Here is a 16833-nt window from a genome sequence, read left to right as displayed (position 1 = left end):
TTAAATGCATGCCTAATTTAAATCCAGACTTCTTCATGGTAGTGATTGAGTGTAGCAGTAGTACAGTAAATAGTATAGCGACCAGTAGTGTAGCTCGAGTATTTTACTTATAATTTCCTTGATCTTATTTTCTTGATTTAGTAGATATTTGACTATTCGCTTCTATTTTGCAGCCATGTCAACTGAAGATCTGTTCGAACTTTACAGTGAACCTATACCCGCTGCTCCTTCGAGCAAGAAAAAAGGCCAAACCGAGGTGAAAGCACCACGAACCCTCAGACGAAAAAAACTCAGACCGGGGATCCTCCAGCGCCAGTTCCTTCTCGAGAAACCACACCTCCTCCGGCCCCCCTCAACCAGATGTCTCCCCTAGCCCCTGCTGATCAGATCCCTCCTCCAGCACCTGCTAACCAGACCCCTCCTCCAACGCCTGCCTAGTAGGCACCTCCTGCAGCACCTACCGACCAGGCACCTCCTGGTCAAACAGGAGATGCCTTGACGAGCATCGACGTAGCCGAGAGGCCATCATTGGTACCGACTCCATGGAGGCCGACCAGATAATTAACCGTGCGTTGAATGAAATAGCCAGGGTAAGTTACCATTTCTTGATGAGGTTCATTTGTTTATCTTGTCATTTTCTGCAATCAGATTAACTTTTTCTTTGATCGCAAGGAATGCTAACTATGACCGCCAGCTGGCGTCGCTCGGGAGCGTTGACTGCTCAATTTGATAAGAAACTTGGCAAGCAGCTTAAGGTGTCTGAGGAGCAGCTTAAGGCATCCGAGGACAGACGCGTTGAAGAACTTAAAGGGTCCAAGGCCAAACACGCTGAGGAGCTTAAGATGGCTGAGGTGAAATACATCGAGCAGCTCGAGGCAGCCGAGAAGAAAAACGTTGAGTTGCTCGAACAAAAGGCTAAATTGGCCGAAGAGCTGAAACAGCACCAAGCTACTTTGATCAAAGCCATCGAGACTAAAGAGAAGTATAAGGAGGCTCTTTGCTCAATTTCAAAGAAGCATCTAAGCTTCAAGATGATCTGATCATCAGCAGAAAGGAGACTGAGGGGTTGGAGGAGCGTATCAAAAAGCTCGAGGAGACCAATGCCAGCAACTTGGAGAGGTACAAGGGGGCCACCTTCAACTGCTTCTACGCGTTCTGGAAGCATAACCGCGAGGCAGACTTCAGCTATCTCTCGGAATGCCTGAGGCAATCTGAAATAAATAGGCTCCTTGCTCGCCTTGAAGAAGAAGAGAGAGCGAAAATCTCAGCCTCCCCCGAAATCTCCTTGGCTATGGGCATTGATGGCGTGGAAGAGGAAATTGGGGCCTCCGTCGACCAGCAAACTCCTCAAGACCCTCCTGCTTCATAATTTTTTCTGTTTTTATTTAACTTTGTAATTTAAGACACACAGGCGTGTCAAGACAATTTATATTTTTATTGTTGCTAATTAGCGAGTTTTAGACTTGTTTTAGTGTGTCTACTTAGGAAGTATTTTAGAGGTTTAGGGTTGTTTTGTTCTATTTTACGCTTGTTTTGTGTTGTTTTTGTTTATTTTCAGGTTTTGAAGGATTAGGATGATTTAGAATGAAAAAGACGCCAAAGAGCACAAAAATTCGTAAGGCTGTCAAAAATGCCTTTTCTGAGAGAGTAGAGCGACCTCGCTACTGTAGAGCGCGACCGCGCTAGGTTGAAATTCGGCAGATTTTTAAATGAAGGGCATTTTGGTCCATTCACAGGGGCTAATTTAGGGTAACGAGTTTTGATGCGATTTGAAGAAGAGAAAAAACGTGAATTAGAGAGGCTAGAGACAGAAAATAAGTGGAAAAGCAAGAAGAAGAAGTTTGGAGCAAGCGTGGGCGATCTGTGACAATTCCCAATCTAGTTTCATTCTCTTTTTCTTTAATTTTCTATGTTATTGTTTATGTTTAATTTAATTATGGATATGAATATTGAGATTATGAGCTAAACTCCTATTTAGGGATTTGATGGATATTGACTGAGATTATCCCATGGATTAATGCTATTCGATTATTCCTTCTTCCTTGTTTATGTGATTTGTTCATCTTTGTGCTTAATGCATGTTTGAGATTGATCACCTTAAGCATGATTCATGATCCTAATATGAAATCTGAAAAGTGAATATTAGGAATGCTCTAAATGAATAAACATAGGTTTTGATGTGAAACGAAAGTATTCGCATAGCTTATGTGACTTTTAGATTATTGCTTAATGCGAATTGTTTGTTGTACTATCTCAGAGATGCAATAGTTGACAATGCAATTTAGTACCTTTATGATCTGAAAAGAGTTTAGGTGATTTTATAATCTGTCATCACATAGGAGGAAGAAGAATAGTTGACTAGTATTAAAAATTGGGTAATCAAAGCAATTGAAATCATATTCCTAATTTCACTTCCATTGTTAAACCCTTTTTATTTATTGTTTTGCTTATTGTGTTTTCTGCATTATAATTTTAAAAACCAATTTTTATTGTTGCCAAATAGAAATATAAATCCAATTTGATTAGTACTTAGCTGCAATTCCCTTGGGTTCGACCTCACCTGTGTGAGTTACTACTTGTATGATACGTGCACTTGCGTGTATTAAAATATCGGAACAAGTTTTTGGCGCCGTTGCCGGGGAATTGTTTAGTTGATATTACATTAATTGGATTAAATTCTAATTTGGTTTTCTTTTCACTTTTTGCTAACTTGTTTGTGTCCAATTCTCTTATCTCATCTCAGGTACCATTGGTTTATGCGACGTCAAGGACCAGCTGCAAGAGTGCCTGTTGATCCTGAGATAGAGAAGACTTACCGGCAAAACAGAAAAAACAAAAGGTTGGAAAGAGTTGTACAAAGGATTGAGCAAGAGGAAGTTATGGCCAATAACGGTAATAATGGGGGTACCGTAGAAGACCCAGCTAATGGTCAGAATCCACCCGACCGTAGCCTGAGGGACTATGTGTTGCCAACAATGACAGGGGTCCAGTCTTGTATAAGACCACCCACCGTAGATGCAAACAATTTTGAGATAAAGCCAGCCATACTTCAGATGGTTCAATCCACAGTCTAGTTTGGGGGACTACCCACTGAAGACCCAAACATGCATCTCTCTAACTTCATGGAGCTCTGTCAGACATTTAAGATGAATGGAGTCAGTGATGATGCAATCAGACTCAGATTATTCCCATTTTCTCTAAGGGAGCGAGCCAAGAGTTGGTTGGTATCTTTGTCACCTAACTCAATCAATACATGGAATGATCTTGCACTAAAGTTTCTCTCCAAGTTCTTCCCTCCAGCCAAGGCAACTAAGCTAAGGGGGGAGATCAACAACTTCTACCAGCTAGATAATGAATCTCTATATGAGGCGTGGGAGAGATTTAAAGACTTGATAAGGAGGTGCCCGCATCACGGAATAGAGAAATGGATGCTAGTCCATAATTTTTATAATGGGTTGTGTGGTACTACTCGCACACTCATTGATACAGTAGCTAATGGTGCGTTTATGAGAAAGAGCGCCAATGAGGCATATATCTTGTTGGAAGAAATGGCCATGAATAATCAGCAATGGCCAAGTGAAAGAAGCTCTTCAAGGAAAGTGGCTGGTATGTATGAAGTGGATGCAATTTCGAAATTGACTGCTCAAGTTGAGGCCTTAACTAAGCAATTGCAAGACAATACAATAACAGCTCCAGTGCAACAGGCCCAGACTCTGTGTGAAATATGTGGGGGCCCTCATGCCTATGAACAGTGTCAGTATGCTGATGTAAACAACATGCCTATGGAGCAAGCTCAGGCTATTGGGAATTTTCCTCGACAGAGCAACAATAACCCTTACTCCAATTCCTTCAATCAAGGGTGGAGGAATCATCCCAATTTTTCTTGGAAGAATGATCAGCAAGGCCAATCTTCAAACCAACAATAGTCATTCCAACAACAGCCACAGGGGTTCTTTCAGCCGAGATTTAGGCAGCAGCAACAACCTCAACCGCCCACTCATCATCAGCAACAACAAAATTCTGGTGGAAATTCTAATGCTCAGTCAGATGTGTTAAACCAATTCATGGCTGAAACTCGGTCTTCTATTAGAAATTTGGAGAACCAGATTGGGCAATTGGCTACTCTTATGGCCAACCGTGCTCAAGGTAACCTTCCTAGCACCACTGAAGTCAATCCAAAAGAAGAGTGCCAGGCTATTACATTGAGAAGTGGGAAGAAAGATGAAGAGCCAAGTGTGGAGCAGTCAGATGAAGACAAGGTTCAGGATCAACAGCCACAGGGCACAGTGGAAAAGAAGCAAGGTGAAAACAAGGTTACTGAATACCTCCCAACCAAAGAAGCTACACCACAAGTGAGCATAGATCCCCACATCAAGATTCCCTACCCACAAAGGCTCCGCAAGAACAACCTTGATAAGCAATTCTCAAAGTTCCTTGAAATATTCAAGAAACTACATATCAATATCCCATTTGAGGAGGCCTTGGAGCAAATTCCAAGGTATGTTAAATTCATGAAGGATATTTTGGCCAAGAAAAGGAAGTTGGAGGAATATGAGACAGTGGCACTTACTGAGGAGTGCAGTGCAATCTTGCAGAAGAAACTACCTCCCAAGCTTAAAGATCCGGGTAGTTTCAATATTCCATGTTCTATAGGGGGCTCAGTCGAAACAAAAGCTTTATGTGATTTAGGGGCAAGTGTGAATCTAATGCCTCTATCTATTTTTCGAAGGCTAAAATCGGGAGAAGCTCGCCCTACAACGGTTTCCTTACAGATGGTTGATCGCTCCATTAAACATCCTCGTGGAGTGATAGACGATGTCTTGGTGAAGGTGGGTAAATTTATTTTCCCCACTGATTTCATAATTCTTGACATGGAGGAAGATGCAAACATTCCCATTATTTTGGGAAGACCATTCTTAGCCATAGGACGAGCTTTAATCGATGTGCAAAAAAGGGAGTTAAGGTTGCGAGTCCAAAATGAGGAAATAAGTTTTAATGTCTTTGCAGCAACTGAAATTCCTACATGTTGTAGAGTTTATGTGGAGAATGATTGCCAAGAATCAATTGGTAAAAAGAAGAAGAAGACCAAGGAACGATTTCGAACAGTTCGACGTCGTATGAAAAGATCATTGTGTGGCAAGTTTGAAGGTTTCGATGACATTGGGGATAATTTCAATATTCTCAACAGTAGAAGGGAATTTTCCTCGTATGACACGATGGCTCTCAAGGATGCAAGGGGTGGACTTGACTCAAGTTGAAGGTGTAGAGAAGTGAGCGTCCAGCTAAAGACGTTAAATAAAGCGCTCTTGGGAGGCACCCCAAGTTTTTACAGTAATTTTTGTTCAATTTGAGACATTCTAAGTTTTAATTTTTCTTATTTATTTATGTATTTTTTTTTATGTAATGAAAAAAAAATGGGCCATTAGCACGACCGCGCTCACAGAAAGTCAGGCCAAACGAGGCCACTAGCGCGACCGCGCCAGGAGGGGCGCGACCGCGCTCGACGCCAAACATACGCGGCTCTGGAGGACAGTAGCGCGATCGCGCTATATGTGTCGCAACCGCACTGGAGCGCATCAGAGTGTTTAAAACACGATTTTTTTTTCACAAGTCAGTTGCCCCAGTTTCCTCAGCCACCGCATTTTGGTTATCCTCCACCTGAGGGAGATGGTGGTGAGGGTCCTTCGTCATGAGATGTTTGAATTGTCAGGTAAGTTTCTTTTTCCTTATATTTTCTTTAAAACATTGGGGACAATGTTTAGATTAAGTTTGGGGGAAAGGAATTTATTGTTGTTTGAGTGTTTGTCTTTTATGTTTTGTCTTTTATGTGTGTCTTGTGCTAGTGTGTCTTGTTTAGGGTGTTTAGAGTGTCTGATAAATCAAGTTGATGATGATTAGCTGATGATAATGATTGAATGGATCGCTTGTATAGTTGGATGAAATGAAAGCCATAAAATTGAACAAAATCTGTGTGCTTGGTTGAATGTTTCTTTGAGTTGCTTGGGTCTATCTAAATATGTGAGAGCTTGATCATGATTTTTAGATAAATCTCGTGCATTTGATGATATTTATGCTTGCTTAATTTTGGTTTAAGGATGTAATGACCCACTAATCTAGACTATTTGGACCATTAACAAAACTATACATAAACTTAAATTTTTACGAAAATACCACAATTTTATTTAGTAACTTGTAAAATAAGAGTTACTTACAAATACATAAAATTCTAATAAGGATATGGGATCCCATTGTCTTTAAAAACAAAAGATGATTTTAAATAAAAGACATTACATAATTGGAGCGAAAAATACACATAAAACCATAAAAAAACATAAAATGAGACTACATCCTCGAATTGAATAACGCTCGGCCCCTTGACTCCATTCACCATCGATACACATCCTCTAAGCGTCACGAATCTTACCGCCTCTAAAGCTTATTTTCCTGCACATAAAACAGAAAGGAATGAGCCTAATGCCCAGCAAGGAAAATCTAACACATAGTCATATACATAATTTCATAAGAAACATAAAGACTTAACATAATACATATAACATACACTTATTATAATGGCCATTATTACTTGGGGTCCCATAGACTAAACAAGCATATGCCCATGGAATTAGTGGGGTCCTGCTAGCTAAGTAGGTCATATGCCCATAATCCATTTGGGGTCTTGTTAGTCATATGGGTCATATGCCCAAGCCTACAAACATACATACATATCATAACACATTAATAACATAAAACATATAGATAACATAAGCACATAACATATTGATTCTAGCCTATTTTCCTTACCAAAGTTACCGGGATATAATGGACTGAGTTGGGACTTTTTGGAACACTCCTAAAACCATAAGAAAGAGTGAGTCTAAAGAAAGGAGATGAAATGAAAGAGATGGAAAGACTAAACCATTTGAGAAACACACTTACCGAACTTATGTGCTCAAGAACTTAGATTCCCTAACCAAAATGAAGATTAAGGTTAGAGATTGAGTAGAAGACTATGAGAAAGAAAATAACATAATATAGAAAGGAACTAGAGTTTTGGTTACCTCAAGGACTTGAAAGACCAATCTACACCTCCACCGAAATACTATAGAACTCACTTCCCAAAGTGTTTGATTGTAATGACCCACTAATCTAGACTATTTGGACCATTAACGAAACTATACATAAAACTTACAATTTTGCAGAAATACCATAATTTTATTGAGTAACTTGTGAAAATAAGAGTTACTTACAAAATAGAATACTAAGAAGGATATGGGATCCCATTGTCTTTAAAAACAAAAACATGATTTAAATGAAAAGAATTACATAAGAAATGCGGAAAATACATATAAAACCATAAAGAGGTCAAATGAGACTACATCCTCGAATCGAATAACGCTCGGCCCCTTGACTCCATTCACCATCGATACACATCCTCTAAGCGTCACGAATCTTACCGCCTCTAAAGCTATTTTCCTGCACATAAAACAAAAAGGAATGAGCCTAATGCCCAGCAAGGAAAATCTAACACATAATCATAAACATAAATTTCATAATAAACATAAAGACATATCCTAACACTTATTATAATGGCCATTATTACTTGGGGTCCCATAGACTAAACAAGCTTATGCCCATGAGATTAGTGGGGTCCTACCAGCTAAATAGGCATATGCCCACAATCTTTTTGGGGTCTTGTTAGTCAAATAGGGCATAAGCCCAAGCCTACAAACAAACACATTTATAACATATTCATAACATATCATAACATAACACATAAGATAACATAAACATAAACATATAGATTCTAGCCTATTTTCCTTACCAAAGTTACCGGGATATGATGGACTGAGTTGGGACTTTTGGAACACTCCTAAACCATATGAGAAAGAGTGAGTCTTAAGAAGAAGAAATGAAAATGAATAGGAAGACTAAACCATTGAGAAATATGCTTACCACAACTTATGTGCTTAAGAACTTGGATTCCCTAACCAAAATAAGAATGAGGTTAGGGGACTGAGTAGAAGGCTTTGAGAAAGAAAATAACATGAAACAAATGAAATAAAGTTTCGGGTTTACCTCAAAGACTTGTAAGACCAATCTACACCTCAAACCGAAATACCCTAAAACCTTACTTCCCAAAGTGTTTGATAAGCTTATGATGATCAAGCTTATGATTCCCCAACCCAGGTGTTTAACTCTCACACTCTCCTAGCAATCTTGCAGCCTCTGAACTTAGAGTAAAAGGTGAATAATGGCTGGGTACTAGGTCCTATTTATAGAGTTCTAGGAATAAAAATCTTCTTTTTAGCTTTGAATAAAAATAATAAATTTAATTGAAAATATTTGAATATCCTTCAGCTAAAGGCTTAGGAATTTTTCAAATTTTTCAGAGAGATTTAAGGATTCAAAGCTTGATTTTTAAAATAATAAAAACAAATAGAATCCTAACTTCTAACTCCCTAAATCTCGTAACTCTAAACTCCCCTTCAGTAAAATCAACATATCTGACGTTATAGAACTCCGATTTGGACTCTCTTTATACCGTTAGAAAGCTCATTAAATTATCTACAACTTTTAAGAAATACTATTTTTCAAAATTCCTAATATAACTAGGTCAAAAACAGGTCAGAAGTTACAGTACCCTAAAGTTACGAAAAATCTATTTACAACCTAATTCACAAATAAATAAAATTGTGACAATTATCATGCTCCTATCAGATTTTGGTGAATACTAAGTCTTATATTTCTCTTATTTTATCATTAAAATAATAATTCCTTAATAATCATACATAAGACAAGTGTTACTATCTTATTGGGTTTATCTAAACCTTATAATATAATAAATAGCATCATCAATATCAGTCATATTAATTAAACCTTAGGTTAAAATTAATATTCTTAAACTATAGGTTAAACTTAGAAAATCTACAAGTACTACTATGAGTGTCCAAATAATTCCCGGTCTGAACCAAAAATCCACAGTAACAAAGATAATACTACTAAATAATTAGCTAAGTAAAGTTCTTGGACTCTACATTGATAAGCTTATGATGTTTAAGCTTATAGTTTTCCCAAACCAGGTGTTCACACTCTCACACTCACTTAACACTAGCAGCTTCTCAACTTAGAGCAAAAGGTGAATAATGGCTGGGTACTAGGTCCTATTTATAGAGTTTGGGAATGAAAGTATCTTGATTTTACTTGAATAAAAATAATAGCTTTTTAGGTGAAAATCATTTGAATAATCGTTCAGCAGAGGCTGAAGACTCGTTCAAAAGATGCTGGACTATTGAAGGAGTTTGAATGGCTGAAAGGAAATGAATTCAAAAACGTTTGAAAACATACTGGAGGAGGCGATATATCGCCCCCTATAGGCGATATATCGCCTGGGCCAGTATGCCCGAGGCGACCGTGCATCGTTTCGTGTTTTCCGTATTTACGTGCTGCGATATATCGCCCCCTATAGCTGCGATATATCGGCACACGCTGAATAATTAAACACGAAATTACACATTTTTAGCTAAGTTTGAATGGAGTAAACAGCCTTGACTAAGCCCTCAACGTATTCAAAGCTGCTGACTGACCCTATAACATTCAAACTTTACTCCTTATTAAATTAAATCCTCAAAAATCTTTAATCCTTAATCACCATTTATAACATGTGCTTAAAATCCTATTGGTTGATGTCTAAACCTTATAATATAATAAATATAATCCTTAATATCAGTCACATTAATCAAACCTTAGGTTATACTTAATATTCTTAAACTATAGATTAAACTTAGAAGATCTATAAGTACTACTATGAGTGTCCAAATAATTCCCGGTTTGAACCAAAAATCCATAGTAACAAAGATAACACTAAACATACTATAACACTACTAAACAATTAGCTCAGTAAAGTTCTTGGACTCTACAAATCTCCCCTACTAAAAAGAATTTCGTCCTCGAAATTTACTTACCAAATAACTCCGGATACCGGCCTTGCATGTCCTCTTCCAACTCCCACGTTGCCTCGCGTTCAGAACTATTGCTCCATAGGACTTTAACTATAGGAAAGCTCTTGGACCGTAACTGCTTCATCCCCCTATCTAGGATGCTAACCGGTCGTTCCTCGTAACTTAAGTCTTTCTGGAGCGCTATGGTATCGTACTTGAGGACGTGAGATGGGTCTGACACATATTTGCGTAGCATCGAAATGTGGAAGACATTGTGACTATCGGCTAGTGCTGGCGGTAGGGCTAGTCTATATGCAACTGGTCCCACTTTGTCCAATATCTCAAAAGGACCTATGAATCGGGGACTGAGCTTGCCTTTCTTCCCAAACCACTTGACACCCTTCATAGGAGATATCTTTAGGAAGACTCGATCTCCAACTTGGAACTCCACATCGCATCGCTTGGTATCCGCATAGCTCTTCTGACGGCTTTGAGCAGCAAGCATACGTTGTCTAATAAGCGTTACTGCTTCTTGAGCTTGCCTAACAGCTTCGGGCCCTAGAAGCTGCCTTTCTCCTATCTCGTTCCAGTGCAACGGTGATCGGCACCTTCTTCCATATAGCAACTCATAAGGTGCCATCTCGATCGTCGACTGGTAGCTGTTGTTGTACGAGAACTCGATCAGCGGTAAGTACTTGTTCCACGATCCTCCGAAATCAAGTACACATGCGCGTAGCATATCCTCTAAAATCTGAATCGTACGCTCGGACTGCCCATCTGTCTGAGGATGGAAAGCTGTACTAAGACTTAACTTAGTACCCATGGCTTGCTGTAAGCTTCTCCAAAATCTTGACGTAAACACTGATCCTCTATCTGATACTATCGTCTTGGGGATTCCATGCAATCGTACAATCTCTTGGATGTAGATGTCTGCATATTGGTCTGCCGTATAAGAAGTCTTAACAGGCAGAAAATGAGCCGACTTGGTTAGTCTATCTATGACTATCCAAGCAGAATCATGCTGCTTATTCGTCTTTGGCATACCCGTCACGAAGTCCATGGCTATATCGTCCCACTTCCATTCCGGTATGCAAAGCGGTTGCAATAATCCTGCAGGCCGCTGATGCTCTGCTTTCACTTGCTGGCATACCAGACACTTAGATACATACTCCGCTATATCCTTCTTCATCCCTGGCCACCAATAGACTGCCTTGATGTCATGAGTCATCTTGGTAGACCCTGGATGAACTGAGTACGGGGTGCTGTGCACTTCTTCTAGGATCGTCTTCTTAATACTTTGATCGTCTGGCACGCATACCCGATCCTTATATCTCAATAAACCTTGACTGGATATTGAGAAATCTGTAGTCTTGCCTTCTCTTACTGCATCCATGTGTGCGGCTAGCGAGTCATCATGTCTCTGACCATTCCGTATGTCTTCTAGCAGATTTGATTGGATAGACAAGTTAGCCAGCTTGCCTACAACCATTTCTATTCCAGCACTGATAAGCTCCTGCTGTAGTGGCTTTTCTATCCCGGATAAGGCTGCTAAGTTCCCATAACTTTTCCGGCTAAGTGCATCGGCAACTACATTCGCTTTCCCTGGGTGGTATAGGATTTCGCAGTCGTAATCCTTGACTAACTCTAACCACCTGCGCTGCCTCATGTTGAGCTCCTTCTGCGTAAAGAAGTATTTTAAACTCTTGTGGTCCATATAAATCTCGCACCGTTCTCCGTAAAGATAATGGCGCCAAATTTTTAACGCAAAGACCACCGTTGCCAACTCCATATCGTGAGTTGGATAGCGTTGTTCATACTCCTTTAACTGACGTGAGGTGTAGGCTATCACCTTGTCATTGTGCATCAGTACGCATCCCAATCCTAACTTTGATGCATCACAGTAGACAACGAACTTGTCGTTGGGTGTTGGGACACTAAGTACTAGTGTTGAGCAAAGCTTATCCTTAAGCAACTGGAAGCTTTCCTCACACTTATCATTCCAGTTAAACTTTTGTTGCTTCCGGGTCAGGTTGGTGAGTGGAGTGGCTATCTTAGAAAAGCCCTCTACAAACTTTCTACAGTAACCTGCTAGCCCTAAGAAGCTTCTTACTTCTGACGCGTTCTTTGGTCTAGGCCAATCCTTCACGGCCTCTACCTTCGATGGATCTACTGCAACTCTGTCTTTCGATATGACGTGCCCGAGGAACGCCACTTGTGAGAGCCAAAACTCGCATTTCTTGAACTTCGCGTAGAGTTGGTGCTCCTTCAATCGCGTCAAAATCATCCTCAAGTGTTCCTCGTGCTCCGCTTCATTCTTGGAGTAAATTAAAATGTCGTCGATGAACACAACGACGAATTTATCCAAGTAGTCTTTGAAGACCCTATTCATTAAATCCATAAACACAGCTGGTGTGTTAGTAAGACCAAAAGACATAACCAAGAACTCGTAGTGTCCATAACGAGTCCTAAAGGCTGTCTTAGGAATATCTTCTCCCTTTACCTTGAGCTGATGATACCCGGACCGTAAATCGATCTTAGAGAATACAGTCGCGCCTCGGAGTTGATCAAACAAATCATCAATCCGAGGTAGCAGGTATTTGTTCTTAATTGTTACTTTATTCAGCTCACGGTAGTCTATGCACATGCGCATACTTCCGTCCTTCTTCTTCACGAATAGTACCGGAGCTCCCCATGGTGAATGGCTTGGCCTAATGAAACCCAAGTCTAGGAGTTCTTGTAGCTACGTCTTTAACTCCTTGCGTTCCGTAGGTGCCATCCGTATGGTGCCTTAGAGATAGGCTCGGTGCCTGGCACTAATTCTATCGTGAAGTCTATTTCTCGAGTTGGCGGCAATCCTGGCAAGTCATTGGGGAAAACTTCTGGAAAATCTTGTATAATCCGAACATCTCCAACTTTGAGTGATGTCTCCTTCTCCACATTCGTGATGCTGGCTAAGAACGTTTGGCATCCTTTCTCCATCATTCTCTGAGCTTTGAGAGATGACATTAACGAGGTGCGTAGTCCTGAAGCTTGTCCCATGAAGCACAATTTCTGGCCGTCAGGAGTCTCGAACATCACCTTCTTGCGTCTACAGTCGATCGTTGCGCCATGCCGTGCTAGCCAATCCATGCCTAGTATGACGTCGAAGTCTTTGATCACCAGCTCTATCAGGTCTCCTTCTAGTTCTATGTCCTCAATCTTGATCGGTACGCCTCGTACTATTCGTGATGATAGAACTACTTTGCCCGAAGGCAACTTGGTTACAAACCTAGTTCTAAATCTTTCACTAGGTTTGTCTAGTTTTTCTATCATTCCTAACGAAAATATACGAATGAGTGGCACCCGAATCAAATAATACATGACATAAGTTATTGAGGATAGAAACCTGACCTGTGACCACCTTGTTGCTAGCATCCGCCTCTCCTTGGGTTAAAGCAAAAACCCGAGCAGGAACCATCTTTTCGTCCTTCTTCCCTTCTGGTTTTTGCTGAGGACAGTCTCTTTTACGATGCCCTTCTTGACCACAGTTGAAACACTCCTTGGTGTTGGCGCGGCATTCTCCAGGATGCTTCTTCTGACATTTGGCACATGGCGGATATTCCACGTAGCCCGACCTATTTCCCCCATTATTTGGTCGTGCCCTTTTATTGTTGTCGGCTTGCTTGTTGTCAGGATGCCTTCTCTTCTGTCCGTTACCGTTGTTGTTGGACTGATTGTTGCCGCTATTGCTAGACTTATTGTTGCCGCTATTGCTATACTGATTGGTGTTCCGACTGGCCTGAGGTTGGCTCTGCTGTCTGGGTTCAGGCTTGCTGGCTTCTTCTTTGCTCACGTTGGCCTGCAACCTTTCTACTTCAATTGTCGTCTCAAGAACGTCGGCATATGAAGTGTTTCCCGGGTTCGCTAGTTTCACCCCCATCTCGATCTTTGGCCGGAGTCCTCTCACGAATATGTTCACCCTCAGATAATCGGTTGGAAATAACTCTGCCGCGAACTTGGCTAAGCGGTCAAACTGGCGAGCATATTCCGCCACTGTTAAATTCCCTTGCTTCAGATTGGTGAACTCCTCAACTCTCGTAGCAAGTACCGCTGAATTGTAGTACTTCTTGTGGAAGAGCTCCACAAATCGGGTCCACGTCATGGTGGCAGCATCGTGGGATTGCTGGACCAAATCCCACCATATCCTGGCATCTTTCTTGAGTAAAGACGAGACGCAGGATATGCGGTCAGCATTACTGAGGTTCATGTGGGCTAGGATCGGCTCCACATTCCTTAGCCATTCTTCTGCTTCAAAGGGGTCCGTAGTCCCTTCGAAGTTCAGAGCGTGCTGCTTGCGGAACCTCTCATACACTGGCTCCATGTGCTGTACAGGATATGGAGCGTAATTCATCATAGGCCATCCCCCATACGAACCAACTTGTTGGGGTGCTGGGGCCATTTGCTGTGGCTGCGGCTGCGGCTGTGGCGGAGGCTGAGGCTGAGATTGAGCCTATTGGCGTTGTTGCTGCAGAAGTTCCTCGACTTGCTGTCGCAGTCTGGCAATCTCTGCAGTGTTGTCAGCTGGCTGTGCCGGCGCGTTGCGGCGAGTAGTAGCACGCACTCCCCTTCGGCGAATGGTTGGAACCGCATTGGTCGCTGGAACATCGTTGGCGGCGTTTCCGTTGGTGCGTGCGGATCTTCGGAGAGACATCGTAGCAGAGTTCTAACAGTTGAAAGAAACATGTTAGAATTTTTCCTAATAGGCTCTAAGGCAAAAACTTATGCTAAAACAAACATATCTCAGACCTATTTATTATGACTTCTTATGAAAAAATTATATAGGTCTTTATTTATTGTTAGAGTGGGTTTCTATACTTAGAAAAACAAGTCATCTTTATTTTCTAAGTGTGTTTCTAATCATCCTATATGACTTAATTCTCAGGCTCGAAACTTATCTTTGTTCCAAAGTTAACCATATTGAGGGAGGGCTGGGATCAGTAAAATCGTTCACACTACTATGGCCCCCTAACTCTCAATAAGGAAACTAGGTTCATTGATTTGTATCCACCCTCACCGAACTTAGTCATTATTCATTCTATTTAGTATTTATTATGATTGCGAAAATAAAAATCAAACTCACACATGATATTCAAATAGCATGTTTATTCATTTGGAAAAACAATTTCACTTATTACAATCAAAAATAAATAAAACAAACACTAAAAACTTCTAATCTAAAAATCGGGATCTTCTACATTCGATCCGTCATCTAACATATCATCATCTATTTGCTCATAATCATCATTATCATGAGCATCGAAACGTCCTATAGGTAGGTTGGTGAGAATCCTATTCTTTTGCTCATTGGTGAATTGAAACTCAAATTTTGCGGTAAACCTAACTAAGAGGAAATAGTATCTCATTGCTAAAGGCAATTCATCCTCCTCACGCATTTCTTCCCATATTTCTTCTAAGGCTGCTATTACAGAATGAAAATCCTTAAACAACCTAATTACTAATACATATTGTTTCGTTGATCTTAGCATTATTTGTTTAGCCTCTTGAAGGCCACCTATCTCTTGATGGAACAAAAGCAACCTTCGCGTGATCCTTTCTAGGGCTCCTACGGTGTTTCTTGGCTCCCTTATTCTTTTTAAAGCCTTAATGGCTCGGATATCTTGGTAGGTTAAGGCTCCGTTCATTCTTAACTGAAACATAAACACTAAAGTTGTTAGCTATACACATAGACAAAGTAACTTGTAACTTGTAACTTAAACACTTACTTGGCGGTCAAATTCGGAGCTTTGAGCATGTGTATCGGGGAGAACTTCATGCGAAGGAACCGTTTTCTCTGATACCAACTATAATGACCCACTAATCTAGACTATTTGGACCATTAACAAAACTATACATAAACTTAAATTTTTACGAAAATACCACAATTTTATTTAGTAACTTGTAAAATAAGAGTTACTTACAAATACATAAAATTCTAATAAGGATATGGGATCCCATTGTCTTTAAAAACAAAAGATGATTTTAAATAAAAGACATTACATAATTGGAGCGAAAAATACACATAAAACCATAAAAAAACATAAAATGAGACTACATCCTCGAATTGAATAACGCTCGGCCCCTTGACTCCATTCACCATCGATACACATCCTCTAAGCGTCACGAATCTTACCGCCTCTAAAGCTTATTTTCCTGCACATAAAACAGAAAGGAATGAGCCTAATGCCCAGCAAGGAAAATCTAACACATAGTCATATACATAATTTCATAAGAAACATAAAGACTTAACATAATACATATAACATACACTTATTATAATGGCCATTATTACTTGGGGTCCCATAGACTAAACAAGCATATGCCCATGGAATTAGTGGGGTCCTGCTAGCTAAGTAGGTCATATGCCCATAATCCATTTGGGGTCTTGTTAGTCATATGGGTCATATGCCCAAGCCTACAAACATACATACATATCATAACACATTAATAACATAAAACATATAGATAACATAAGCACATAACATATTGATTCTAGCCTATTTTCCTTACCAAAGTTACCGGGATATAATGGACTGAGTTGGGACTTTTTGGAACACTCCTAAAACCATAAGAAAGAGTGAGTCTAAAGAAAGGAGATGAAATGAAAGAGATGGAAAGACTAAACCATTTGAGAAACACACTTACCGAACTTATGTGCTCAAGAACTTAGATTCCCTAACCAAAATGAAGATTAAGGTTAGAGATTGAGTAGAAGACTATGAGAAAGAAAATAACATAATACAGAAAGGAACTAGAGTTTTGGTTACCTCAAAGACTTGAAAGACCAATCTACACCTCCACCGAAATACTATAGAACTCACTTCCCAAAGTGTTTGATAAGCTTATGATGTTTAAGCTT

General features: G+C 40.2%; 1 protein-coding gene and 1 non-coding gene across 2 annotated transcripts; one reads left to right on the top strand and one right to left on the bottom strand.

The window, feature by feature from the left end:
• Window positions 1-3122: 3122 nt before the first annotated feature.
• LOC133795780 (uncharacterized) lies at window positions 3123-3926 on the top strand. Its single transcript, XM_062233241.1, has one exon. It carries the CDS (start codon window positions 3123-3125, stop codon window positions 3924-3926), a length of 804 nt encoding a protein of 267 aa, XP_062089225.1.
• On the bottom strand, window positions 3312-3418 carry LOC133799006 (small nucleolar RNA R71). Its single transcript, XR_009876216.1, has one exon. It is a non-coding gene; the product is annotated as a small nucleolar RNA R71 (small nucleolar RNA).
• Window positions 3927-16833: the final 12907 nt, after the last annotated feature.

Source organism: Humulus lupulus, chromosome 8 (genome assembly GCF_963169125.1).
Source record: "Humulus lupulus chromosome 8, drHumLupu1.1, whole genome shotgun sequence".
Lineage (NCBI taxonomy): Eukaryota > Viridiplantae > Streptophyta > Magnoliopsida > Rosales > Cannabaceae > Humulus > Humulus lupulus.
The sequence above is the reverse complement of the archived record's forward strand: the minus strand, read 5'-3'. Positions and strand labels throughout refer to the sequence as shown.

Coding starts and splice junctions, on each gene's coding strand:
- LOC133795780 (XM_062233241.1), top strand. CDS start 3,123: ATGGAGCTCTGTCAGACATTTAAGATGAATGGAGTCAGTGATGATGCA.